This window comes from Elgaria multicarinata, chromosome 10, assembly GCF_023053635.1.
Source record: "Elgaria multicarinata webbii isolate HBS135686 ecotype San Diego chromosome 10, rElgMul1.1.pri, whole genome shotgun sequence".
Classification (NCBI taxonomy): Eukaryota; Metazoa; Chordata; class Lepidosauria; order Squamata; family Anguidae; genus Elgaria; species Elgaria multicarinata.
In genome coordinates, this window is record NC_086180.1 from 26090458 (window position 1) to 26117749 (window position 27292).

Sequence of the window (27292 nt, forward strand, 5' to 3'; positions counted from 1 at the left end):
TCATGGGGAACTGTGGTTAGCTTGAAACTGGTAGTCGCCCTCCTCTGGTGCATGAAAAAGGAGAGAGAGGAGGGGAAGCACATGACCTTGAGGTTTGCCATGGCTCGTTCACATAGAGGGTAAAGCAGGCTGAAGCAGGCTGTTAGGGGCTTCTTCGGAGCATCTGACTGGCTGCTGTGGGAAGCCAAATGCTAGACTAGGTGGGCTTTTGCTCTAAACCAGTATGGCTCCTATATTTGTTAGGTGTGTGTGTCAAAGAGAGACCAGATGAAACATTAGATTTGGACATAATCTGGAGTGCCTCTGTGGATACAAATTCTAACTCGAAAGTCACCCTTTGGTCAGATTGTATATAGGCTAGTATCTGCGTTATCTACATCTAGCATAGATTTAAATAGGGAACCTTTCAACTGCATAAAGAATTCCCACACCTGTGCTGGAGCCATCAGTTACTGGTGTGCAAGCTTTTCGTACCAAGCCATGCAAATTGTTACAGCCAGATGTGAAGGCTCACCTTCCATACTGGTATGATAAAATACGGAAGAGCCCTACAGCAGTCATGATTAGATAAAGAAAAGTGAGACTTTATTATTCAGTGATTACGATTGATGTCTTGGTTTTCTAAGCTTAATAGCTGAGACTATTTTTGTTGATTTACCTTTTCGTTACCCTCAAATGTAGATTTAATGAACCCCCCCCCCTTGAATTAATACACTAGAATGGGTAGCTGCATTTTAATTCAATCAACATGATGTGCGGTTTGCTGTAGTTGTTTCCCCACATTATTCACTCCACAAAGATGCTGCTGTCTTTATAAGAAAGAACAAGGGGAGGAGTCAACTTTCTATTTCTGTCTCAACAACTAACATTGTGAACACGCTTAGCAGCTACTTAAATCTCCATGGGCACTTCACATTTTGGAAACATGTGAGAAGCTACACAGTTAGTACTAAGTATATGATTTCTCAGATTTACAAACTGCAGTTCTCCATCTTTAGAAGGAAAGGATGGTGGCAGGGCACAAAAATCTGTATTCCCTTATTTCACTGAAATATATGGAAAATGGGCTCAGGACTAGCAAAAAACCTGAACCCTGATCTTGAGATTTTGTACAGGTGCCTTGTTTCAATGGTCACAGGAAGTGCGCTGCCCCTGCCCCATGAAACAGAATCAGCAGGTCTGTTTGTGCATCAAGAAAAACGCAAGAAAAGCTCTGTGTCTGGAGGGCTTTGGTGCTGTGCAATTTATTTATTTATTTATTACATTTATATACCACCCCATAGCCAAAGCTCTCTGGGCGGTTTAAAAAAGTTAAAAACAGTGAACATTAAAAAGGATACAAAATTTAAAAACCGTCATGAAGCTTCTTGTCATAATTGCAGGGATAAATGCTTTCTGTTTAATTAGGTAGCGATTAAAATAATAGTATTTATTTATTTATTTATTTATTTATTACATTTTTATACTGCCCAATAGCCGAAGCTCTCTGGGCGGTTCACAAAAATTAAAACCACAATAAAACACCCAACAAGTTAAAACACAATTACAAAATACAGTATAAAAAGCGCAACCAGGATAAAACCACACAGTAAAGTTGATATAAGATTAAAATACAGAGTTAAAACAATAAAATTTAAATTTAAGTTAAAATTAAGTGTTAAAATACTGAGTGAATAAAAAGGTCTTCAGCTGGCGACGAAAGCAGTACAGTGTAGGCGCCAGGCGGACCTCTCTGGGGAGCTCGTTCCACAACCGGGGTGCCACAGCGAAGAAAGCCCTCCTCCTAGTAGCCACCTGCCTCACTTCCTTTGACAGGGGCTCACTGAGAAGGGCCCCTGTAGATGATCTTAAGGTCCGGGTAGGTACATATGGGAGGAGGCGTTCCTTCAGATAACCTGGCCCCAAGCCGTTTAGGGCTTTAAATGTCAATACCAGCACTTTGAATTGGGCCCGGACCTGGACTGGCAGCCAATGAAGCTGGAAAAGGACTGGCATAATGTGATCTCGCCGGCCAGTCCCTGTTAATAACCTTGCTGCCCTGTTTTGTATCAGCTGAAGCTTCCGGACCGTTTTCAAAGGCAGCCCCACGTATAACGCATTGCAGTAATCCAAGCGAGAGGTTATCAGAGCATGGATAACTGTAGCTAGGCTATCTCTGTCCAGATAAGGGCGTAGTTGGTATATCAACCTAAGCTGATAAAAGGTGCTCTTTGCCACTGAGTTCACCTGTGCCTCAAGTGACAGTTCTGGATCCAAGAGCACCCCCAAACTACGGACCCGATCCTTTAGGGAGAGTGCAACCCCGTCCAGGACAGGGCAAACATCATAGTAATAACCAAATGCATTGAATTAGCAAATGGTATTTGGTAAAATGCCAAATCAGAACTTTTTTTGGTATGTAGGATCTATATGGGGTGATGCAAAGGAACGAGTCTTGGGCTCAAATGCAGGGCCGGTGCCAGACTATTTTGCGCCCTAGGCAGGTGAGCTGCTTTCACCCACCCACACCCACCCCAGCGAACCCGGGTGTGGGGCGCCATCTCACCTGCCCAGCCGAAACAAAGCCGGGGGGGGGGGCTTTGGAACAGTGTGCCCGGCCAGAAGCCGCTCCGGGAGAATGACTTCCGGGCGCGCCGTTCCAAAGCCGCCCACCCGTCCACCCACCCCAGCGTCCTGGCTCCGCTTCGGCTGAGCGCCCACCCAGCTGAAGCGAAGGCAGGACGCTGGGGCAGGCGGGCAGCTTCAGAACGGCGCGCCCGGAAGTGCCCTCTCAGAGCCGCTGTGGGAGAGCAGCTTCCTGGTGTGGCGTTTGGCACCCTCCTTACCTTGGCGCTCTAGGCGGCCGCCTGAGTGGCCTCTATGGTAGCACCGGCCCTGCTCAAATGCACCCTTTTCTCAGCACATAAAAACTGTCACACACAAGCCTGTCACCACAAAGAGTGGTTCCTGCAACTCTCTGAATTTCAGAAGCAATATACAACTTGGCTTTCAGATTACTGGGGGGAAATCCCCATGCTACGTAGATATATGCATGAAACTATTGTATGAAATTAATTACACTTCATAATTGAAAGAGATACCATGGAAAGAAGGAGCTAAACTTTAATCAAAAATTAGAACAAGAGAGAGGAAAGGTTTGCCTTATTTAAAGGTGGAAAAATAGTTCTGTAAAATTGTATTTATATAAGTAAGACCATTTATGGAAAATAAAGAATATGGGTAAAATTCAACCTAAATTTTGACCCACTGAAATGAATAGGCCTTAAGTTAGTTATACCTTGCTTGTCCCATTCATTTCAGTGGGTCTACTCTATGTAAAAGTTATGTTGGATTCTGCCCAATGTTTATAAGTGTTTAATGGAAAAACCTAATTCAAGGTCTCAGATACGAATACAACAGGATTGAATGGGTAACATATAAAACAGATACTTTTTATTAGCCCATTTAAAAGAAGACCAGAAAATTAATAGAGACAGAAAAAGTAAAAAATACATTTTGCTACACTGTCGGCAAAGGACTGCGGAAATTATGTCATAGCATCAGAGCCCTAGAGAATTCGAAATCTAGATTATTACAAAACCCACATAGGTCCATGGTAGCTGAAAATATAGGACAATCCACCACAAACTGTATTATAGTTGGATGCATACGAGAATGTCGATGTTCGGAAATCATGCAAACATGTGTTCTTCGCAACACTGAGAGCGAACAGGAGCGCATGCGCTCCGAAAATATTTGCAAATCCCGAACTTGTATTCATGTTTTTTTAAACATGTTTTTTCCTATGGAGGAAAAGCATGCATTTTTTAAAGTGCTTTTTTCCTACTCAAAATGCAGTTTCCCCATTCAAACAAACAAATAGCACACAGTTGAACATGGGAAATGAGGCAATGAAAGCTTCACGGTGGTGTTCGGAGAATCTCAGCAAATGCAAAAAATGCTTGTTCCTCCCCGCCCCTCCCAATTTTGGGCCATTTCAGTCACATTGCATTTTTCAGGGATCCACCCAAGATGTTTAAGCGAACATGATTAACTATGAAGTGTGAATGTGACTTACATTTTTGCAAATGTTTACCATATAGATACATGGAACGAAGAGACATGACTAGCTTCAGCGTTGTATTGAGCACACTCCCCACACCAAGCCAGGGTTAGCACCTGTGGTCAATTGCGAACTGGCCCTTTATTTTAACATATATTATTTTTTACAAACACTACAGAGTTAACAACCCATACACCTTTTTATTTCAATGTACTTAAGCACACATGATATAGATGACTTGATTTGCAAAGATGCCTGATATAGGAAATAACGCAATACGAATGCTATGGGTAGTTCTACACCAGTGTTACAAGCAATGTGTAGGTCCTCAAATAAAAACGAAAACTATTTCATAGAATCATAGAACAGTAGAGTTGGAAGGGGCCTATAAGGCCATCGTGTCCAACCCCCTGCTCAATGCTTTAAGCATATCTGACAGGTGGTTGCCCACCTGCCTCTTGTAGGTTCCTTTTATTAAAAGAAGCCACGAAACTACTGATTTAATTAGGAGATTCCTTATAATTATGGCTACAATACTTAGAAGTTGGGGTTTTTTTTGACCAAAGCAGGCATGAACATGTTTAAGAGATTTTGATGGCAGGAAAAAGGTTTCTTTGGTTCTCAGATGAATTGCTGTAGAACTTAATGAAGAACATGCTTATATTTATTCCAAGCAGAAGATCAAAATGACTTCTCTTGTAGATTTAAATGCATATTCTGCACAGTGCTTTGCTGCCTAAACAAAATCCATGCTCCTTATTCGCACCATGTTTGGCTTTGAACAATGCCTGCTCTTGCCCTGGATGACTTGCTCACAGCTGAAGTTCGATAATAATCTGGCTTGCAATGCAAATTCATCTAGCTTGAAATACATGAATGTTTTTCAAGGTGAGCACCCTTGCCCCTAAAAATTTGAGAGAATTGTACATTTGCATGCTTTGTACCTGCACAGCCTGCATTCCTTCTCATGCGCGCCCAAAAGTCTGGGCATCCATTAGGTAATTGTGACTTTCCCAAACCCAAACTCATGTGAGTCTGCCTGTGGGGAAAGCAAACTAACTAACCAATAAACAGAGGGCAGAATCCAACAGGACACTTATGCCCCTGCCAATTCTCTTATGCGCCTCATTTGTGTTGCACAAATGGCACCCATGGGTTGCAGAATGGAGATTTAGCACTTCCGGGACAACACAAAACGAGAAAAATTGCTCATTTCTGGAAGGTCAGCAGAAATCACATAAGGGTCCGCCGACCTGCCTCCTTCTAGAAACAAGCGTTTCTGCTCATTTCAGGGCTTCCTTTAGGAAGCACTAAAACTACCTTGCATAAGCAGTGGGCCCTATTTGTGCCACAGGCTTGGTGGAAGGGAATCAGAAAGGAACAGGCAAGGGGAAAAGAATCGGCATGGGCCCAAATGCCCTGCTGGATTCTGCCCAAACATACAAATGCTTCTGACCACTTGCAAGCAATAGGTACTTTCCTCCAGGCAGGGTAACAGCTACCCCACCTAGCAGGTGGCACTATGCTGATGCCTCTGGTGGCAAAGGTTCTCCTCATACATATCCCAAGTGGCAGTGCAAAGATGTACACATGGGGTGGGGAAAGCAAGATAATTTAGGGCGCAGTCCTATGAAGACAGTTGGCAACCTCTGAACTCGGAGGCTGCTGGGTATCCAATGGAAGGTGGCTGGAGCACAGAGGTGACCATCAGCCACCCTACATTTCTGATAGATGGGTGATTTTGCCCATCTAGCAGCAGTGCTTCAGAACAGGAGGGAAGGTGGCTGGGGCAACCACAGGCAATGTCGTATGGCCAATGGCTCAGTCTCCTCCTCTTCCCCCAAACACCCCCCTTCCCCCTGTATGCCATTTACCGAGCATGGAGAGATAGTCAGGGCAGTAGCCAGGAAACCAAACAATCCTATGCCCCCTCCCGCAGATGCTGTCTAGGGGCCATAGGACTGCTCTCTCCAAAGCCTAAAAAAAAGACTGTCTGGCTTGGGAATGCTGGGAGTTGTAGGATGCTTTTCTATTTAAACATGCATAGGACTGCAACCTTATTTGCCATTTCTTGCAGCTTCTACAGATTTACGATTCCATGTACTTTATTTAAGAACTGCTCTCGCTCTCTCCAGCACCCCAGTTATCAAAGGGAACGAACGGGACAAAGTTTCTGCAAGTTCAGAATATATTTTTCTTCATACAGAAGCAACGAGGTGCCTGGATAAGAGTATTACCAGTGAGGAATCAGAAATCTATTGCTTTGTTTGCAATAGTCTCTTACTTCACTTAACCACACTGGGTTAAGTGCTTTCTATGAATCTATCCCACGACACGGGCATTATATTGCAGTTGCTATGGTAACTGGCTTTAGTTATATAACCAAGGGAGCTGCTGGCAATATGAAATAAAGAGGAAGATTTTAGATATATTCTATCGGTAATTGCGGGGGGGGGGAGGTGAGAGAGAAGTCTATTAATTTGCAATTTCTGTCATTGCAGTACAATAGACACAGGGCCTGTGTGTCAGATTTTTAAACTTCTTTTTTTTTAAGTTACCAAACTGTCTGTCATGCTAACAGAACAATGTTGTCAATAACAGAACAATGCTGTCAATATTATCAAGCACAGAATATAAACAGAAGTGCTCCTTTTCTGTCTTCATCCTTTGTTACTTGCACCTTTTTCCGATTAAAAACAATAGATAGAAACTTCATTTAATTAAGTTAATTGTGGCTGATATGTAAACTATTATTATTATTATTATTATTATTTATTTATATAGCACCATCAATGTACATGGTGCTGTACAGAGTAAAACAGTAAATAGCAAGACCCTGCCGCATAGGCTTACAATCTAATAAAATCATAGTAAAACAATAAGGAGGGGAAGATGAAGGCCTTAGCTAGACCAGTGGTTATCCTGGGCTGATATCCAGGATCACCCCTGTGCGTCCAGCTGACGCATAGGGGATCCCGGAATCAGGGGGGGATCTGGCCCTGGGATACAGCCCTACACTTTGGGCCTGGTTTTTCCTGCGGTGTCGGGCTGAGCCAAAGACTGCGAACATGTGGCCTGTTTCCGCAGCTTTTCCCAGCTCCGTGCAATTACTCGCGCAGAGCCTGGAGCTGTGCCCATTGGGGCTAGGGTGGGGGGAGCGGGGAAATCTTTTTTTAAAAAAAAACAAAACAAAAACCCTTACCTTTCTGCTCAAGTGCTCGTGCGCAGTCAGCCCTTTAAGAAAATTTTAAAAATGGCAGGCGTGATGCCTCTCTTCTTCAGCTTGTCATGCCTTGCATGTAAATGAAGGCAAGATCTCGCGTTATTCACAACACGAGGTCTCCCCTCCTCTCCCCCGGATTTTCAGGTAGGTCTAGCAAAGGCCAAAGGCTCAGATTATGGCTGCAATCCTGCACCCAGTTATGGGCATTTACGTTAAAATCCTATGCATGTTTACTCAGACATAAGTGCCACTGAATTCAATGAAGTGTGCAGAGATTGTAAGTCCCACTGAATTACTTCCAAGTATGCAGAGAATTGCAGGCTCAATTCACCGTGGTTCAGGAAGCCTTCAGACTAGTTATGTGGAGGAGGTAAAGTTAGGCAGACAGAGGAACCTGAAGTAGGGATCTGGGAAGCATGAAAGTAGTTCAGGACTTCTTCTTCTTCTTCTTCTTCTTCTTCTTCTTCTTCTTCTTCTTCTTCTTCTTCTTCTTATTATTATTATTATTATTATTATTATTTATTCCAGCCAATAGCCGAAGCTCTCCAGGCAGTTTACAGTTCACAAAATAATAAAATACAACATAAAATACATCATAGAATACAGCATAAAAGTTCAACAAACAAAATTTAAAACAATGTAGGTAGCTAAAAACAGTTTCAATAAAATACTAGACCTGTTTAGATGACAGGCATAATTGCCCCATCATATGCTCTTAAATGTCATTAAATGCTTGGGAGTAGAGGGCAATCTTAATCTGGCACCAAAAAGATGACAGTGTTGGCATTAGGCGAGCCTCCGTGTGGATCAGAACTGATTTTACAGTTGGGGGGCCACTACTGTAAAGGTCTTGTTCCTTGTCACCACCCTCTGAGCCTCCCACAGAGTTAGTAACAGTTTACTAAAAAAAGAAAGAGCTGTTCAGACTGAGAAGAAAGATCACAGCCAGAGACTTTATACAGCCAGGTCAAACCTTATTGGCCCATTGTGTCACCTGACTGCTGCTGCGCTAGTAGCTTCAGTACCACCATTTGCAATGGTGGCATTTAAGTATAGTGGAAAGCAGGCCAGCAGCTCCCTCATCTGGCAAGTTGGCATATTACACAATCATGTTCCAATTCGGGGTAGAAATGCACATCATTTGAATAGTGAGTTCACTGTAGAAATCCAGGTACCTACTATGTCATGTTACCGCTTAAACAGTTTTTCAGATTGAAAAATTGATTATGCTTTAACAAAAAGGAGAGGTATGAATGCACATTGAATTGAATATATTGGTTTTTAATCCTTTTTTTTAAAAAGAGATAGAAATGCTGCTTAAAACATGGCAAGGGCAGACAGCAAGATACCGTATCGAATGAGCTTCCAATTTACTGGCCAGTACATCTGACAAATGTACTTATGAAGGCAGGGAACTACCTTCATGCTAATTTTTCATGTGTTGGAAACACTGAAAAACTTTAATAAATGAGCACTTTTTCTTCAAGATTTAGGGCTTAACTGGATGTGATGAAGGCAATCCTGCGAGTTAGAACTGTATTGTTGCCAATTTCCTGTATATTGAGGGTTGGTGAGGATTTGAAGCTCAGCATAGGTATCTGGGTTGAAGAAGAACCTTTTTCCCCTCACATTTTTCTTCAGGCAGAGATTACTTCTGGACCAGTCATGTCACTCCAGTTGAGGAAAAGCAATTTAAGAGGGTGAAAGGCAGACATGGTTCAGCTTCTCCTGCTTCTTCTTGCTTTCTTTTATATGTCCACCTTCCCACTGCTCAATGCTTTATAGGGTATTGACAGGAGCCCTGTTAGGTTCTGCCACCATCGTGTTTAGTTGTGTCATTTTTCGTTTGATGGAATTTTCATGTGAAATAGAAAATTTTCAGCTGAAACAGAATCTCACCAGGTAAGCATGTACCTGGTCATCTTGATTTTCAGACAGGGATTCGATTTCTGAAATCGCAGAAACCAAGATCTATACACCCAAAAGGCACAATGATGATGGTTTACCAAGTAACGTGTGAGCAAGCTAACCTGCAAGGCCCTATTAAACAAGAAAGCAGCCTTACCTGTAGAAGTATGAACACCCCCTGACTGTGTTGTGAGTGAAATGTTCCTGAGTCTTCTCATTTCCAAAATCCTCTAGAGGATCTGACCACAGGATGTCACACATGGGTCCATATGCAGGTGGTTCCTTGAATCGATCTAACTAAGAAAAAGAGAAGGCAAAGAGAAAGGCTAAGTGCTAGATCAGAAGATCCTGCACTGGCATCCCCCCCCCCCCCCCCGTCCCACAAATGGCAACAGTGCTGCTGTGTTGAAATTACCCATCTTTCCCCCTCCCTCCACTAAAGCTCAGAGCCATAATGGAATGTAGTTCCTCTGGCACAGCTGAGCATCGACCCAGTGTTGCATGCTGGCCCAAAGCTGATGTGCAACCATAGAATATTTTATTTATTTGTTACATTTATATCCTGTCTTTCTTCCAAAGAGCCCAAGGCAGCATAGATGATCCCCCCCTCTCCATTTTATCCTCAGAACAACCCTGTGAGGTAGGTTAGGATGAGAATCAGTGACAGGTCCAAAGTCATCCAGTGAGCTTCATGGCTGAGTGGGGACTAGAACCCGGCTCTCCTGAGTCCCAATCTAACTTTCTAAGCATTACAACACACTGGATCTCAATATGGTCATGGCATATGAAGCCTGTTCACAGCAACCAAACTGAAAATTGGATACTATTGGATGAGACGCAAAATACCAAAAACCAAAATTAAATTAATGGAATGAAACAAGTATGGGAATATTAGCGATCTAAGTGCCTTCTGACACACTGTGTGTGTGTCCGTCCCCTTGTCTGATGAAGTTATGCCACAGCAACAGACAAAAACTGATATCTATCTCATAATATTACCATGTTTGGTATGTGCAATTTTATGAAGGGAAACAACAAATTGAAGACAAAGGTTAAGAAATCGTTTCTCTATTGGAATAAATATTTAGAGATAATGTGGTTCCTGACAAAACAAAGCAAAAATGATACATGGCCCGACTACAGGAAAGCCATAAAACTAGCAAAAATTTCAAAATTATGCTACAGCATAAAAACTATACCGATTGCAGTGCTCCATGCAAGCACTGTAAATATTAAAAAAGACTGTATCCCATTGCCTGTGCACGAGTGTCAATGACAGGTAGCCATTCACTGCAGCTATACAGCTATTATGAGCCACTCACAATTAGGGGCAAAGAACCATTAGTATATTATGGCAGCTGTGCAGAGCCCCCTGCAAATAAAGGCTTTTGGGGGGATGTCTTATGTAAAGGGGCTCTCATTTAAAATACCTTCAGTTCCCATCCGTAGGAAGTTGCAATGAAAAAGACTGACATAACTGGGCTTCCTGAGCCCTTAAAATTAATGCATGCATTTTAACTACACTAAACCTAAAATAAACATATAAATTTTCATAAGCAATGGATCTTAATAAATTACTCTACAAAAGGTCTGGGACTCTCCCAGCACACACAGCCATAATATACCCCCTCCACAGACTGCAAAAGAAGCAAAATATCTAACAATAAAAATAGTCAAGTGTTAAGTTACAAATACAATATGTAGTACTAGACATCTGAATTCCTTGCCTAAGAATTCATTTCAAATAGAAGTGAATCCTTATCCAGAGCCATTAGTTGCTATTGTCAGATAGAATGAAATGAAAAGTTAGTGCTGCTAAATACATGTTTTTTTTCATGGATACCCATAAGTGTATAGCAACTCCTGTGTACACAAGGCACACACCTAGATCATGCAAATATGTTGCTAGGTAAACACTATTTTATTTCTCATTTGTTAAAAATAAATCTAAATTTACACAAAATTTCAGAATTTCAATGTGACCTTTTGAATTCAGAACTTTTTAAAATCTTACTTCTAAAATTAGATTTAAATCACAACTCTATTAGATTAATTTTAAGGGAACAATGCTAAAGATGACAGCATGTATGAGGAACAAGTACGACAAGGGCACAAACCTATGCTTGTTTAGACAGAAAAGAGTCCTACAACTACCAGCATTCCCCAGAAAGCCATGTTGTCTTGGGCATTAAAAATGAAACCCTAGGTTTTTTTTGTGAGCATTAGTAGATTAGTTTAATACTTTCTTGGCCCTTCCTTTTGGGGCAAACTTTACCTATGGCAGGATCATCATAGGAACATCTTATAGCAAGCTATACTTTCAGTTTATCAGCATGGAGTTATGAGTATATTTATTATCCAGAGAGAAATGCAAGGCATTTTGTACAAGACATTATGATCTCTACTCATAATGGCTACTGTGACACATTTGACTTTTTTTTTCTGTTTCACTGAATGAGAAAAATTAATTTCCCCTGAGCTTAGTTTCACCAGCTAAAACTATTATGTACAATAGACCTCTCTCTTAAGAAGTGTCTTGTCTGTTTGAGAGGCGCTTTTTAAAAAAATAACGAGACCTCTCTTTAACTTGACAGTATTAGCTGCTGCAAGAGTTCTCTCACATTAATCAATCCTCTCAGAGGCCCCTCTGTAATGCTGTAAAAATGAGGAACTATGGAAGGATTGCGCTGCTCTTTGAAATAGAATCACACTTTTAAAACTTACCTTTAAAAACCTGGGAATAGTTTCCCTCCCTTTTCTGAAAGGTACAGGTATAAAGAACAATTAATTGTCTTGAACAAGAACTTGCAAAATCAACAGCAGCAGCAACTGTAAGAAATGGTCTCTAAAGCCTGATATCAAATCTGCTAGACCATGTTACACTTGCCCAGGGCCGGTGCCAGACTATTTTGCGCCCTAGGCAAGGTGAGCTACTTTCACACACACACCCCAAAAATGCCAACTTTGATTTTTAAGAACATGTTTCCTGGAAAAAATAAGAAGCACAAAACTTGAAACTGCTAAATTTATTTTGAAGTGCAAGAAATACGTAATGCCAATTATAGCAAACAAATTGGAAAGGAATGTCTATGGGTCTAAAATGCATTAATAGGAATATCACCTCCAAATCACCCCAACTCACACGCGCGTGCACACACACACACACTCAGCATCACTCACTCCAAACAAACACACGCATGAACACATGCATTCACTCAAAGACCCCATGCACCCCATTCACCCATACATTCTCTCTCTCTCTCTCTCTCTCTCTCTCTCTCTCCCAGGCGCATTCCAGAAGTCCAAATTGGAGCCATCACACCCCCACCCCAGCATCCCTGGCTTTGCTTCACCTGGGTGGGTGCGGGGCGCCATCTCACCCACCCACCCAGGCCCAGCTGAATCCTCGGGCTGGCCCAGCTCAGAGCCAATGCGCGTGAGTGCTGCGCTGCGCCTGGCGCCCCTCTTAGCTTGGCGCTCTAGGCGGCCGCCTGAGTGGCCTCTATGGTAGCACCGGCCCTGCACTTGCCACAAGAAGGCTACTGAAAACAGTCTATGTCCCTGCTCAGATAACACACTTAACCATGGTGGCTAAGCATTTTGAGCAAAACTTTATGGCTTAGTGTGTTGTGCGAACCAAGACTTAGCGTGTCATGTGAACCATTCCTAACCATGTTGGCTACATAACCACAGTTTAAACACGCTTACCAACCATTTGCTGGAAAGGGTTAGCGGCCTAACCATGGCTTAGTGCGTTGTCTGAACAGGCATTATGAATGGTTGTAACGTATAGAATAGCTTAGCATGGGAATTAATTCCAACTTGTGAAATGTTTCCATGCCACTACTTGCGGACGCAAAGAATGTTAGGTTGGACTGTGAAAGTTATTCAGGCACTATCCCAGTCTATACATTACAGCAGATAATAAAGTCTCACCATGTAAAGCTGTTTTCCATTATGTGCACACCAGCCTTCCCCAACCTGGTGCACTCTAAATATGTGGATTACTACTTCCATCATCCCCAGCCAACATGACATGATGGGAGTTGCATCACATTTGAAGGGCACCAGTTTGGGGAAGGCTAGTGGAATTTTTCAGTAGTGGCACCAATCCTCTGGAACGCTCTCCCATCTTATAAAGCATAGTGGTATATAAGTAGATCAAATAAATAAATAAAAATAAAGTACTTCACAGATTAAACCCTTACCCCCCCCCCCCAACCCTAGTTCAGTCATCGTCGTTCAGATTATGGTAGGTCACAAAGAGAATGAGCCAGTGCTGGGGTTTTCACTTCATGAACAGACTCCCATAAGAACAGCCTTGATGTAAGAACAGCCTTGATGGATCAAACAAAAGCTCCATCTATTCCAGCATGCTGTTTTCAACAGTGGCCACCCAAATAGTTCTGGGAAGGCTCTTCCTACCCTTTACCACCTATGCCTCCACTAAATGGAATGGCTAATACCTAATGTCAGACCTGTCCTCGGTAAATTTGTCCTCCAAGCCCAAGGTCCTTCCCACACTTTGTGGCAGAAAATTCCATAAATAAATTATGCCTACTGTTAAGTTGTACTTTCATTTGCCTGTCCTGAATCTACAGCCAATCAGTTTCACTGGGCGATTCCAAGTTCTAGTTTCACAACAGAACAAAGTGTTTCTCTCTACACTCCATGCATAATTTTATAGAAGTCCTTTTCCCATCATCTCTTTCATCCATGTTAAATGGCCACAAAGATTTTCACCTTTGCTTGTAGAGAAGATGCTCCATCCTCCAACTCCTTGATTGTGGCTTCCTGGGGAATGCTGGGTAATTGTAGGGGCTTTTCTGGCTGAACATGCCCTAACAGTGTGGGAAATCTGAACCACCAAGTGACACTAGCCTCGCGATATTTTACTCCAACATATGCTGTAATAAGGATGCCGAGTGCTACGCCTCAGCATGGCTACTCCTATTCCAATTGATAAGAGGCTTGGAAGAATGAAGGAAATCAATCCCATCAACTGAATAACTCCCTAGATGCATATTAATGATAAAGCTACTTAATACTATTTTAATAAGAGTTGTAAAAATCATTTAAATGTTGTGGCATTGCAGGAAATAAATCAGTCACCTGATTTAAGTAATACATTGGACAAAGAAATCATTTTATTCACTGGCAGAGGTCTCTTGCAGGGACCCATCTGTGCACAACCATGCCAAAAAAACAACAACCACTCTCTTGCCTCATATCTACATCTGCCAAATATCCTGGGATCATCTCTAGGTCATCCCTGTGCATCCATATGCGACTTTCCCCGGGATATCTGGGAGCACGGATTTCCAAATATTTCCATGGTCCGGGAACCATCCCGAGTAGCAGGGCCTGGCACAGAGCTGCGTGAGGAGGCTCCATGCCCATGTGGGTAGGTGGGGAGCAATTTTGCCATCCCTGGGATGGTGGTGGTGGGATTTGGGCATGTATTGTTGGTGGTTTTTACTTTTTTTGCTTAAAAAAAGAAAGAAAGGTGGCCACAACATCCCTCTTCCCTTCCGGGATGTCATGTGGCCATTTAGACACAGGGGGAGGATTCTCCCCCCTCCCTCCCTCTACACCCTTAGGTGTAGATGAGCCCATGGTGTTCCTTTTGGAAGAGTTGGTGAGTTGGGAGTTAGTGAGTTATGCCTTCGACTGCATCAATTTGTTACTTACTCAACTTACTTGGAGTCACAGCTGGAGTGGGAGAGTACAATGAGAGGTGACAGTCTGTTTCAGCTGTAGAGACAAGTCCCCTGTTCCAGCCCCCCCCCCCTGCCATGCACATCCTTCCTTAAAAGCCTTATCTCCCTCACTAAGGGACTGCTGCTGGCTGAAACCAATGTTAGAGAAACACTGAAATATCCTGAATTCTCACATATCTGCATAAGAAATGAAGAACTTCTTGTACTTTATTTGGAGGCCTCCGATTCTCATTAATTTACAAGAATTCTCATAGATCTGGCAGTACTGAACCAGGGAATTACAGATCAATTAGACTTGACTATTGCTAGTAAAAATATTTATAGCCTTCTAAAGAAAAAAAAGTTCAGAATTAGAGCAGTGCTAGAAATTCTGCCCAAGAGATTTACTGCAATAGGATTTTGAAGAGAAATTGTAGCTTCTTTATGGGCAAAGTGGGTTCATGCATCTTCACACAAACATTTGCTTTCTTAAAAAGTCATCAAACTTGAGAACATTCCAGATAATCAGTATGATTACTGACTATAGGGCTGTCCAGAAGAGCCCTCCTGCCCATGAATACTCATTAACCTGGATCAGATGTAACACTAAACCATAATTTAAAGTGCATGGACCTGCTCTCTCTCCTCCTCTTCCAGCACCACTACATAGAGATGTACATAGCACCACTACATAGCACCACTACATTGCTTTTTAAACTAACTGCACTTCGTCAATGCACAGTGCAAAATCTGTGTTGCCTAGAGTCCATGAATTGGGGCTCCGTTTGATCCCATTTATTTATTTATTTATTATGTTTTGAATCTGCCAATAAAAGACATTGTCTGGCCAGATTACAAAAAGCTAAAAGAATATAATGCAGTATAAAACCAGAGTCAGCACAGGAATACAATATATAAAAACAGTCATCAAAACTAAGACCTAAAAAAAACCTTAAACTTTAAAAATTTAAACAAAACGCATGCAAGAAAAGAAAGTCCCTCTCACCAGCACCAAAAAAATAAGTAACAATGTAGGCACCAGGCAAGCTTCCTTGGGGAGGACATCCCATAAACAGGGTATCAAAACTGAAAAGTTCCTCTCATTTGTTTGACTCACAGAATGATACTTCAGTTTGCACCCCGTCCCTTTTTGTAGATAGCTTTGAGCAGCAGAACCATCAAAATATGAAAAACACTAAAATTACAGTAAATTATTGCTGGTGAAAACAAACAAGAAATCATCTCTAGCTTGTGAATAATATCTGAAAATGATATGTAGTGGAAAATTTAGTGTAATGGAAACCCACACCTGACATTCATAAAAAATAATTTATAACACAATGAATAAATACAATGCCAGTCAAACAGAGCAGTTTCAATGTTGCAATAAACATTATTCAGGTGAACATTTCTAGGAAGTGTGCATGCATATAGAACGTTATTATCGATGTATAGCTCATTCAGGTATAATAAAATGTTAACAGATTTCTGTGACTTCCTCTCCCCCCCTTAAGATTTAAACAATGCTGTTATTGACTGGTCACATCTTAAAATATTCACAAACATTCCAATAAAAATGGTTTTCATGTAAAGCCTGGAATATTTTCAAATATAAACAGATTTCAATCTATTTACAACACTGGAAAAATGTCCAGAAAATCTACATCACAGCATGAACAATATTCTATTGTGGAGTCATGCAATTTTCATGTTTAATATTTTGGAAATACAAAGGAGAAAAATATTAGTGTCCATATCTTGGGTGGGGAAGCAAACTTCTGCACTTGTTGGCATTTCCTGGATCAAGAACCACAAGTGTAAATCAGAAATGCATTTAGATGCATACGCAATCTGGCAAAAATGGTGCTGTATAAATACTGGGGGCTTTGGCATGACTATTGCCGGATAAAGATGAAGGTCTCTAATGTATGGAAGTGAACTGAACAAATCAGAGACATAATGAAATCAGTTTCTTTAGAAAGCAAAATACGAATCATGCATTTAGTCCATGTCTGTAGATTCCACATTAAATTAAAACGTTCATTTTTTTCCTGGTTTTAGGACAACAACAATCTCCCATATATTAAGGGTGGGAAAATGCAGGTACCTTTTGTAACGATAACAAAAGGTTTAATGGGTGGCATTTTAAATTCATGTTATCCAAACTTACTTTTCTGATGTCATCTAAAGTGTTGATCTCTGGAGACAGGCCACCATGCACACACAGGAACTGCTGGTTCATCAGAGCAGCCAAGGGAAGGCAGTCAAAGGCATCCATACAGGCATCATACACACGTTCTGAATACTTTATTTTACCTTTTGGATATTAAAAAAAAGGTATTGAGAAAGGAAAACAAATACTGTACTTAAAAGAATTCAAACTTACATTCTGTGGGCCTATGAGAGAACTAACTCTTTGTCAAAGAAGCACTTATCAGCTGCCTTACAATATATAATAACCCCCTTAAAATCAAGGCTATTTCCTACACACAAATAAATAATTTGTGGTCTTCCATTTGAGGCTGTCTTTTATAACAGCATAGCCAAAAATAAATAAGGAGAGACACTAATGCTGGAGGAGGTGTTGCTATGCAAACACTCCCCCCCTCAATGCATCATTGGGCAAGCATAGTGGCACATACTCTCAACAGATCAGGACTAGATAGTTCTGATTGTCAGCATTCCTGATCCATGGGTTTTATAGCCAAAAGCTTCCATATGATCCTATCTAAAAATTGAGATAGTCACTGGAGGTCCGTCTTCAGATGTCCTTTCCTGCAGAAATCATCAGGTGGAGAATGCAATGAAAGTCTTTTCTTTGCTTATAGCCTGATGCAGAACTCACTCCCAAGGGAGATCTATCTGGCTTCTTCACTACTGCCCTTTAGATGATGGATGTACTTGTTTGGGTTGCTTCACTAGGCTCGCCTTCATAGTTTGACAGTACCTGGGCTGTCAAATTAGTCAATTGTAGCTTTATGTATTATTTTTGTATAATGTTCTTATTTTGCTTGCTGGTTTATTTTTATGATGGTTTCAAGTTTTTCTGAATTTTGTTAAATGCCATTTAGCATTTTATGAATTTTGTTAATGCTATTTCACAAAAGCACAGTATACTTGGTTTAATGTTTAATGAAACATTAAACCAAGTTTAAACCAATGTAACAATATAAACTAAATTTTATGGATGTGAATCAGCCTTTAAAATCACCTAAAAACACACACACCTACATTTTAACAGTTCCTTCTCAAAAGCTTCCAATCCTTTTTATATTCTATCATGTATATTCCAGCCCCTCAAAGGGTAGGTCAGGATAGAAACTTTCACCCCCGTATCTTATTAATTGTTTGAAGAAACATCATTATGAAACAAATGAGATTGTTCAATTAATCTGAAATGTTAATTTACAAATATGCATATTAAAATTGCAGTAAACTATGAAGTGTTCGAGTAAATTAACAGCCTTTTCATCCTCGACTCTGTAAAGGAAATGCCATCGTACATAATTCTGAAGGTCATCGTTTCTCAAATGTGGCCACAGGGGATTTTGATGTAGCTACCAAGGCCAAAGGGCAGTGGTGGTGGTTGTGGGGGAGGGAGACAAGAAGAGAAGAGATGAGAAGTGTTTAGGCGCAAACATGAGAGTTACTGGATGTAGCAGGAGAAAAGAGAATTAAGACCGCCCCCCCCCCCCCACTGGTGTACAGGACACACTTGTTCCGGCCCTAGATCGTAGGGAGCAATTACATCTCAGGAGAGGTGGGGTCTGCAAATTCATCCCTTGCATACATATTAGTTCTCATGACAGCAGCCGCTTCACTTCTCTCTATAGATGACAATGAAGCTGACTCTTAAATTCAGCATTTCTCCATGCCCAACTTTCTGCTTCTCATTCCTGTGTAGGACACCTTGTTCTGTTAGCTTCCCATGATGCCTGCTCATTTCCCCCAGGGCCTTAAAGCCGCTTGCTGGCTACACATAACCTTTTCATTAAGTGACATCTCTGCATCAGAGCTCTTAAATGGAATGGAAGTGCTGTCTTGTTGGGAATAAGGGCCAAAGAAACTACACTTTAAATTCCTATCTAGCAGCGATGTCATCCCTACCCCCACTCTAGAGTAGGTGCAGGGGGTGAGCTGAACCAGGACTCTAGTGTGGGGGAGAGGGGGCTTTTAAGTTCACTATCGAAACAATACAAGGGATTGGAACAAACACAGAACAGCAGAAGTTCCTATTATGGACCTGAATCCAGAGAACGAAGTCCAAGCAAGGTAAACTCTCTCAAGCATGTTATGTTTCCCAGGTTAAAGAGAGGAATTACTTTTCTTCACATTGCCACTATCTGTGAAGGGAATTTCACTTTTAAAAATGCTTTTGGTTTACTTGAGTTAATCCTGAACAAGCTTTTAGACTCCTCCAAAAGGAACATAAGCAAAAGAAGTAATTTTCACTCATACTTACATTCTTGTTTAAATGTGAAATACTCTGTTAAATGTCTACATTCATGATTCCCACGCAGTAAAAACAGTGTTTTAGGATAAAGAATTTTCAAGGCCCACAAATACAGCACACACTGCAAAGAAGAAAAGAAGGAAGAAAGGTGAGCAAGGATGAACAAAAGACACCATAAATGAAATATTTTCTGATTAATCTTGCCTGCTCCTTCAGAGGCTTAACTAGACTTCGAGATATTTTTTTACACACAGTTTGTTTCATATGCTTTGCAGTAAGCTTAATTCAACAAGTTATCGTGAATTTTTAGCATATTTCCGAATGACAGACAAGTAACATTTGTTTCTATCCTTTTCCCTAGTCCTCTGCAGAACTCTTCAATGCCTTATCAAGACAAAATAATCCATCTGGATTTAAGGGGTAACACTCACTAGCTAGAAAAATGCATCATATAATCATAAGCATTTCCTAATAAAATAGAGTACTTCATTAGCTCCTCATGAAAGCAAATTAGTTTGTGCAGCAATGTGAAGAAAGCAAACAGCTGCTATACTACATAAAATCGATAAGAATTCTCCTGAAGAGCCGGGCTCAGTTCCGACATCACACCAAAACATTGTTTCAGGGAATTATTTGTTTCATTTCAAAAAATTATACAACGTGCTGTAATCACGCAAAGGATTTCGGCATGGTGTACAACAAATGACTTAAACACAATACAATAAAAACAACCTAAGTAAAATACTATTTAAATATTCCCAAAATCTGAACATCACACAATAAAACTGAGTGGCATAAAACTATGTAAATCAGCTAAAAGGATTCTCAACTGAATGTTGTTGTTGTTTTTGAAAAACAATGTTTTAAAATGCCTGTGCAAATAAAAAAGTTTTAACGTGATACTGACAAGGAGTACAGGTTTGGCACCAGGCATACCTCCCATCAGAGGGTATTCTAAATATGGAGCTCCATCAGAGAAGGCTCTCTCTTTTATTCATCATAATGCATGGGCAGGTTGATAGGGAGAAGATACGGGAGTTTCTTCAGCTATTCCTTCTAACCATAGTTAAGAACCAAACAACATGATTTGACCTTTAATATGCAGAGGGGACAAACCATGGTATAGAGCTCTTGGTCTGTTTTCATTTTCCATCTGTACACCTTCATAAATTCATTCCCATCTCCAGGGGCTCATCTACACCAAGCAGATATTCCACTATGAAAGTGGTATGAAAGTGATATATAAAATGCAGGAGCATTTTAGTGGTAGCATTTTAGTGCTTTATAGTGGTATTGAAGTGCACTGACAATTGTTGGGGCCTATTGACACATACCATATACCACTTTCACACCACTTTCGTAGTGTTATATCCTGCTTGGTGTAGTTGTGTCATGGGCCCCAACAGTTGTCAGTGCACTTCAGTACCACTATAAAGCAATAGTGGCCTTAGCTAGACCTAAGGTTTATCCTGGGATTGTCCCGGGGTCATCCCTGTTCATGTAAATGACACACAGGATATCCCGGGAGCAGGCAGGGATGATCCCGGGATAAACCTTAGGTCTAGCTAAGGCCACTGTAGATCCTGCAGTGCACTTCAATACTGCTATAAAGCATTAGTGTGGCTCCTGCCTTTTATATACCGCTTTCATACCACTTTCATAGTGGAATATCCTGCTTGGTGTAAATGAGCCCCAGGACCTGTGTTAAGGGTAGTCATGGTTGCCACCCCACCAGGGACCCAATGACAGCAGCCCCCTGGATTTGCTACTCCTCTTCATCATTGCAATCTGCTTGTTCACCTGCCTCTCACTGCAACCAAGACAACAATGGCAGTGGGAAAGAAGAACCGGAGATGCCCCTGACTCCTTGCTCATTGACTCTCTGCTTATCAAGCAAGCATTAGCAACGATGAAAAAGAGGATGAGGAGCAATAGCAGCTAGTGACGATGGTGATGAGAAGTCACTAAGGATGTCCAAGTGCCTCAAAAACACTGCTCATCTCCATGATGCAGCAGCCTCTCATGATAAACTGTGGATTACAAACCAGTTTGTTATCACGGTTTGGCAGCCCTACATAAACTATGGTTTGTAAACTGGCATAGGTTCAGATGTAACACTAAATTATCATTTGTCTTCAGCTGCAGATAGTACAGATGATTTTCAAATATGAGCTTCGTTTCCCTGAGGAAGCACATGCAGTTGCTAAGGGGACAATAACTCATCTTCAATGCCTATCCCAGCAGTTTTACAAATATCTTCATTATTCAAGAAAGCAGAATGCCGGAATATTTCCATTCATCCTAATATTTACCAGCTGTATGGAAGGCAGTGAGGTAGCACTTATTTCTCACTGTCTTTCATGGGCCTCCAGGCTCATTCTCTAGCACCTCAAAATCTAACAAATGATCCCTTTGATCTGCCTGCCTTATATGGGCCTATAATGAGAATCTGTGGTGCTTTTGGAATTAACTGTCTTTGTTTCATCTTATTGATGTTGGAGAAGATCAAATAGTTTTTGTCCATGCTTGTTAACGACTTAAGACCAGTTCATTTCTTTAACGTGTGTGTGTACACGCTCATATCTGGGAGGTGAGGATGGACTAAATTCTAAATGTAAGTCCTACAGAATTAAATGAAGCTTAAGCAGAGAGGGGGGCATTTGAACTAGAGAAGAGGGAAAGGAAAATGGAACTTTTGAAGTTGCTCTCTTTTAAGCAGCCCCATAGCTATGCTTCTTCCCAAGTCACTGCTTCTTTAGATACTTAGAAAAAATGAGGACAAACGTTTCCCAGAGGCTTTAGTTCATACAAGAGATGCTTATTAACAAAAGCTAGCATATTAACCTACAGCACTCCTTCCAGTACTTTGCAAAATTCTGAAGAGCGATTGGACATTTCCATAGGTAATAGAAACATCCAGAAATATGATATTTAACAAATAATTTTGAAAGAACAAAAACGCTAGAAGGGGAAAAGACTGGAGTTCTGTGGAGCTACCTTCTAACCTTGAACTGGAAAGGCTTCTTTCTAGAACAGCTTGTTACAAGGCACACACACACGACCACCTCTGTAAGCTTGATCATTACTACAGATGAGAAGAGGAACAGATGGGAAGATAAACAAAACATGTGTTTTTAACATGGCAGAGGAGGGATGGGCAGAAGGTAGATCTACAAATGTTTGGGACTTCAGCACCCTGAAGCCAATGGTCAGGAATGCTGGGAGCTGAAGTTCAAAATATCTGGAGATCTACTTTCTGCCCATCACTGTGATAAGAGTAGCTGGGACTGTGACACTAATCCCCTGGCAGTGGTATACTTGCATATGGCAAACAAGTGGTCCTCAAAGGAAGCTTTCCCCAAAAGGTAAACAGCTTAAGAAGGCTGCTGCTACCATATAAGAACAGCTACCTGGAATCCAAGATGGAGTCAAGGGCAGCATGCCAGACCAGCCTTCCCAGTTTGGTGCTCTCCAGATGTTTAAGACTACAACTTCCATCAGCCCCACCCAGCATGAGAAATTTTACAAAATTAATGGGAGTTGAAATCCAAAACATCTAGGAGCACTGGGTTAGGGAAGGCATTAATATGTAAACGTAACCTTGATCCAGGTCTAAGTATGGCCATTTCAATCCCACTGCCTGGTGGTGGTATGGATGGAGTACATCAGGAATCCTTGAATACTTTCATGGCCATTGTTCTGAAGAAGTGCAAGGGCAGTGCAGTCAGCTGCTTGTGGATGTGCAAGCTCAATCCTGCAAGCTCAGCCACTTTTTCGAGAAGAGTGTTCAGGAGAGGAAGTAAGCCATGGAGGTGCCATGTGTAGTGCTTAGACCAAAAGGCAGAAGCAATATGGACTGTTAAAAAAAATCTTTAGTGAACAAGACCCCAAACACAGCTCAGGACTAAGCATGCTCAGTGGCCACAGAATAGATAGGCCTAATATTCTACTGGATATGTCAAAGGGAAGCAAGAGCAAAGAATCTTACAGTTACATCACTTCCATGGTAACTTAAGTGAATTTCTCAAAGCAGACAGATCGTAAGCCTGTGGGCAGAGACTGTCTTAAGATTTATGTTTGTAAGCCGCCTTGAGAGCCTTTTTTGGCTAAAGAGCAGGATAAAAGTGCTATAATAAATAATAATAAAAATTAACTTTGAGCACAGAAAGGAAACCATCTGAAGAGTATAAAGGTGCTTTTTATTACATAGAACTTTACAGCTGAACCATATAAATAAACAAATTCTGTCTTCCCTAAACTGATAGGCAATGATTCTTTTTCTCATTTCTTGTGATCAGCGTAAGTTTGTCATCACAGAATGAGTCACGGGCTTCGCACTGCTGAAATCTGCTACTGTCCCTCCTCTATTTATGAGTCTTCAGTTTTCAGTAAACAAAAGAGCTGACATCTGAAAAGTTTCAATTAACGTTTTAATATGTTTTTATTTGAAATGTAGGAATATAAGCGTTATTCACAGGCCTAAAGAACTTTTTCACTTGCTCGGGGTGGAACAACTTGACATTTGCCAAAAAGCAATATAGTGTGGCTGGCCTAAGCCTTTCCTCCTTTTGTCAAGCTCAGCCTTCTCCAATCTGGTGCCTTTCACAAGTGGGAATGATAGGAGTTGCAGTTCAGCACATCTGAAGGTACCAGATTAGGGAAGGCAGGTCTAGTTCAACATCATCATTTGCATTTCCCTTCTGCAGCTCCACACCATTGGGTGCCAGTGGAAGGCCTGGCAAACGCAGTGGATAATGATGACCGGATATGGAGTAAGTTGAACTAGATGTTGTGTAGTGGGTTGCCTTGGTTCTGTGAAACATGTAGTTGCCTTTTGTTTCATTGAAATTTCCTTCTCCATATGAAGGTCATTGTTTCTGGGTCTACTCACTGTGGCTTCACATTAAGGTGTTAAATCATTTCCTTAACATTCTTCACAGGGTGTTTTCTTCTTCATTAATATTAGAACTTACAACAGTGAAAGGATTTTAATCTATTTGTTTTTTTGGTAGGGAAGCAGGGTTGCCTGAGTAATTGAACAATCTCTCTTTTGTATTTCAGTACATCTATGTAACAACTTTCAAGTCATAATATTGATTTACTGCACAAAGATGTTATAAGGTGTAATTAAAGTGTTTACTGTCCTTTCAATTAATGGCCTATGGAAAATGTGAAATATATTTTATGATGAAATCTTCAGTCATTAAACTGTGAACTTAACAACTGTAGTGTTGTTCTACAGTTTAAACAAATGTTGTTGTTTAAATGGATACTGTTGTTTTTCTATTTTTGATGGTTTTAAATTTTGTATACTTTTTAATGTTCACTGTTTTTAACTTTTGTAAACCGCCCAGAGAGCTTTGGCTATGGGGCAGTATATAAATTTAATAAATAGATAAATAAATTAAATGCAATTATTTAGATGTATGACACAGATTCAGATTTAAAGTATATCCATTGAAAACAATGGAACAGACATAATAAGGACTAAGTCCCATTGATTTCAATAAATCCACACAACCTATGACTAAGTCCAGACCCGATCCATAGTTACCCATCACCAAGTTTTAGAGTGATGGGAGACTGGACTGCCTAATCCAATCTACCAATTCCCAGAATGCACCTTTTCCTCATTTCTGCATGATACACCTTCTGGAACAGTTTGAAGAATGGAGAGAAGAAAGTGGGACACATCAAGAGTTCCCTTAGCTGCTATCCTTTGAACCATATCAGGTAGCATAAAGGAGAGAGAAGGGTGGGGGAGGGACGAGGGACCATGCTATCTCTTCCAACAAGCATTTCTCTTATCTCACTATTCTGGGGATTTGAAAGCAGAAACTTACAATGATCATTGACACACAATAACTTGGGGCTTATTCACACAACATTTCTATTGTGTACAGCACATGTACAGTAGGAGAGTTGGGTCACTCCTACCCAGACTGTACATGCCTGCTTCATCTATGGGTTTTCCTTGGCCCCACAAGACGGACATAACATTGAAACAGGAACTATGCATAATGGGTTCTATCCAGTGTTAGTCTAACTTAATTCCCATTCATTGGATACAACCCACAGAATTAAATGTGTGGAGCCAATCCACCCAGATGATCATCACACACTCCAAATTGGAGGGGAAATCACTCAAATCATGCCTGCCTAAGTGCCTAGGATTAGCCCTATTCCAAAGTTACATCCAATGGGTAAATGGAAACAAAGCCCTATGAAGAGAGACTGAAAAACTGGGCATGTTTAGCCTGGAGAAGAGAAGATTGAGGGGAGACATGACAGCACTCTTCAAATACTTAAAAGGTTGTCACACAGAGGAGGGCCAGGATCTCTTCTCGATCATCCCAGAATGCAGGACACAGAATAATGGGCTCAAGTTACAGGAAGCCAAATTCCAGCTGGACATCAGGAGAAACTTCCTGACCGTTAGAGCAGTATGACAATGGAACCAGTAACCTAGGGAGGTTGTGGGCTCTCCCACACTAGACGCATTCAAGCGGCAGCTGGACAACCATCTATCAGGTATGCTTTAGGGTGGATTCCTGCATTAAGCAGGGGGTTGGACTCAATGGCCTTATAGGCCCCTTCCAATTCTACTATTCATGATTCTATGATTCTATGTTGAGTAAACTCAAGGGCAGTGCAGGTGTATTGGGGGGCTGCAGCATGATGTTTCAAGAGAATGCATTAATTTATTTCTTTAGCATGTGGGATTGTACATGGTAAGCACAAGCAGCATTTGAGAGGATGCATATTAAGCACAAGCATCCAGAATTTACATGAGTGGAACATTTTTAACTGAAAAAGGAACCATAGTGTTGTTAAATGATCAAATATCTAGAGGACCTACACAGTAGCTGCCCACTTTTACCCAAAGTATTTTCATTTGAATCATATTAAAAACACAAAAGTTTCTTTCACCATCTTTTGAATATTCCCTTACTACATTACTGTTTTGTTTTGACATCTGGAAGCTCATTCATCACTTCTAGGCTTAATTACTGAAGTGCACACTACCAATTTATTAAGATGACAACATACAAAATACCTCCACTTGAAATGTTTTCGTTCCTAACAACTCACCAGCAACTACCACAGAATTTAAGGAGTACCCATTAACCATACCTGATGTAATAACTGCTTGTTCTTTTCTTAATATAGTTTAGGTTGAGTGCAACGACATTAGGTATGCAATTGGGAATGCTTTGGGAATGCCAAAGAGAGCCTTTCTATGTGGACCTGTTTCACCTAAACATTATGGTAAAAGATTTCCCCATCCACCTTTCACTGCACATTTCATAGAAAGTTTTATATTATTATTATTATTATTATTATTATTGCCTTCATATTTTTAACCTCGATAGTTGCCTTCATGGTTTTAAACTGGATGATCTTGACAGTAAATTAGCAATAATCACTCACGTAGATGGCCTGGCGCAGATGCAATGCAGCCACTATTAAGCATGGTCAAGAAAACGGGATGATGCCATGGGTTATGAAACCAAGATATGAAATTGTCTTGATAATCCAGATTAAGCCGGTAATCTTAGGGCTCATCTACACCAAGCAGATATTCCACTATGAAAGCAGCATGAAAGTGGTATATAAAAGGCAGGAGCCACATTACTGCTTTATAGTGGTATTGAAGTGCACTGATAATGTGCCTTGACACATACCATATACTACTTTCATACTGCTTTCATAGTGCTATATCCTTCTTGGTATAGATGTGTCAATGGGCCCCAACAGTTGTCAGTGCACTTCATTACCACCATGAAGCAGTAGTGTGGCTCCTGCAGTGCACTTCAATATCACTATAAAGTAGTATGACTTTTATATACCTCTTTCATACTGCTTTCATATTGGAATATCCTGCTTGGTGTAGATGAGCCCTTAGTTAGTGTTAACTAGTTAATGCTACATTATTATTATTATTATTATTATTTATTTATATAGCA

General features: G+C 40.9%; 1 protein-coding gene across 5 annotated transcripts in view; it reads right to left on the reverse strand.

Moving 5' to 3' along the window:
• PPP3CA (protein phosphatase 3 catalytic subunit alpha) overlaps positions 1–27292 on the reverse strand; it is a 220025-nt gene that overhangs the window by 56108 nt on the left and 136625 nt on the right. For all 5 annotated transcript variants that reach the window (XM_063135935.1, XM_063135933.1, XM_063135932.1 and 2 more), the window contains exons 4-6: positions 19335–19446; positions 17043–17188; positions 9331–9470 (exon numbers count right to left, since the gene is read on the reverse strand). In XM_063135935.1, coding sequence (XP_062992005.1) covers positions 9331–9470; positions 17043–17188; positions 19335–19446 — 398 coding nt within the window. The remainder of the gene's footprint in view (positions 1–9330; positions 9471–17042; positions 17189–19334; positions 19447–27292) is intronic.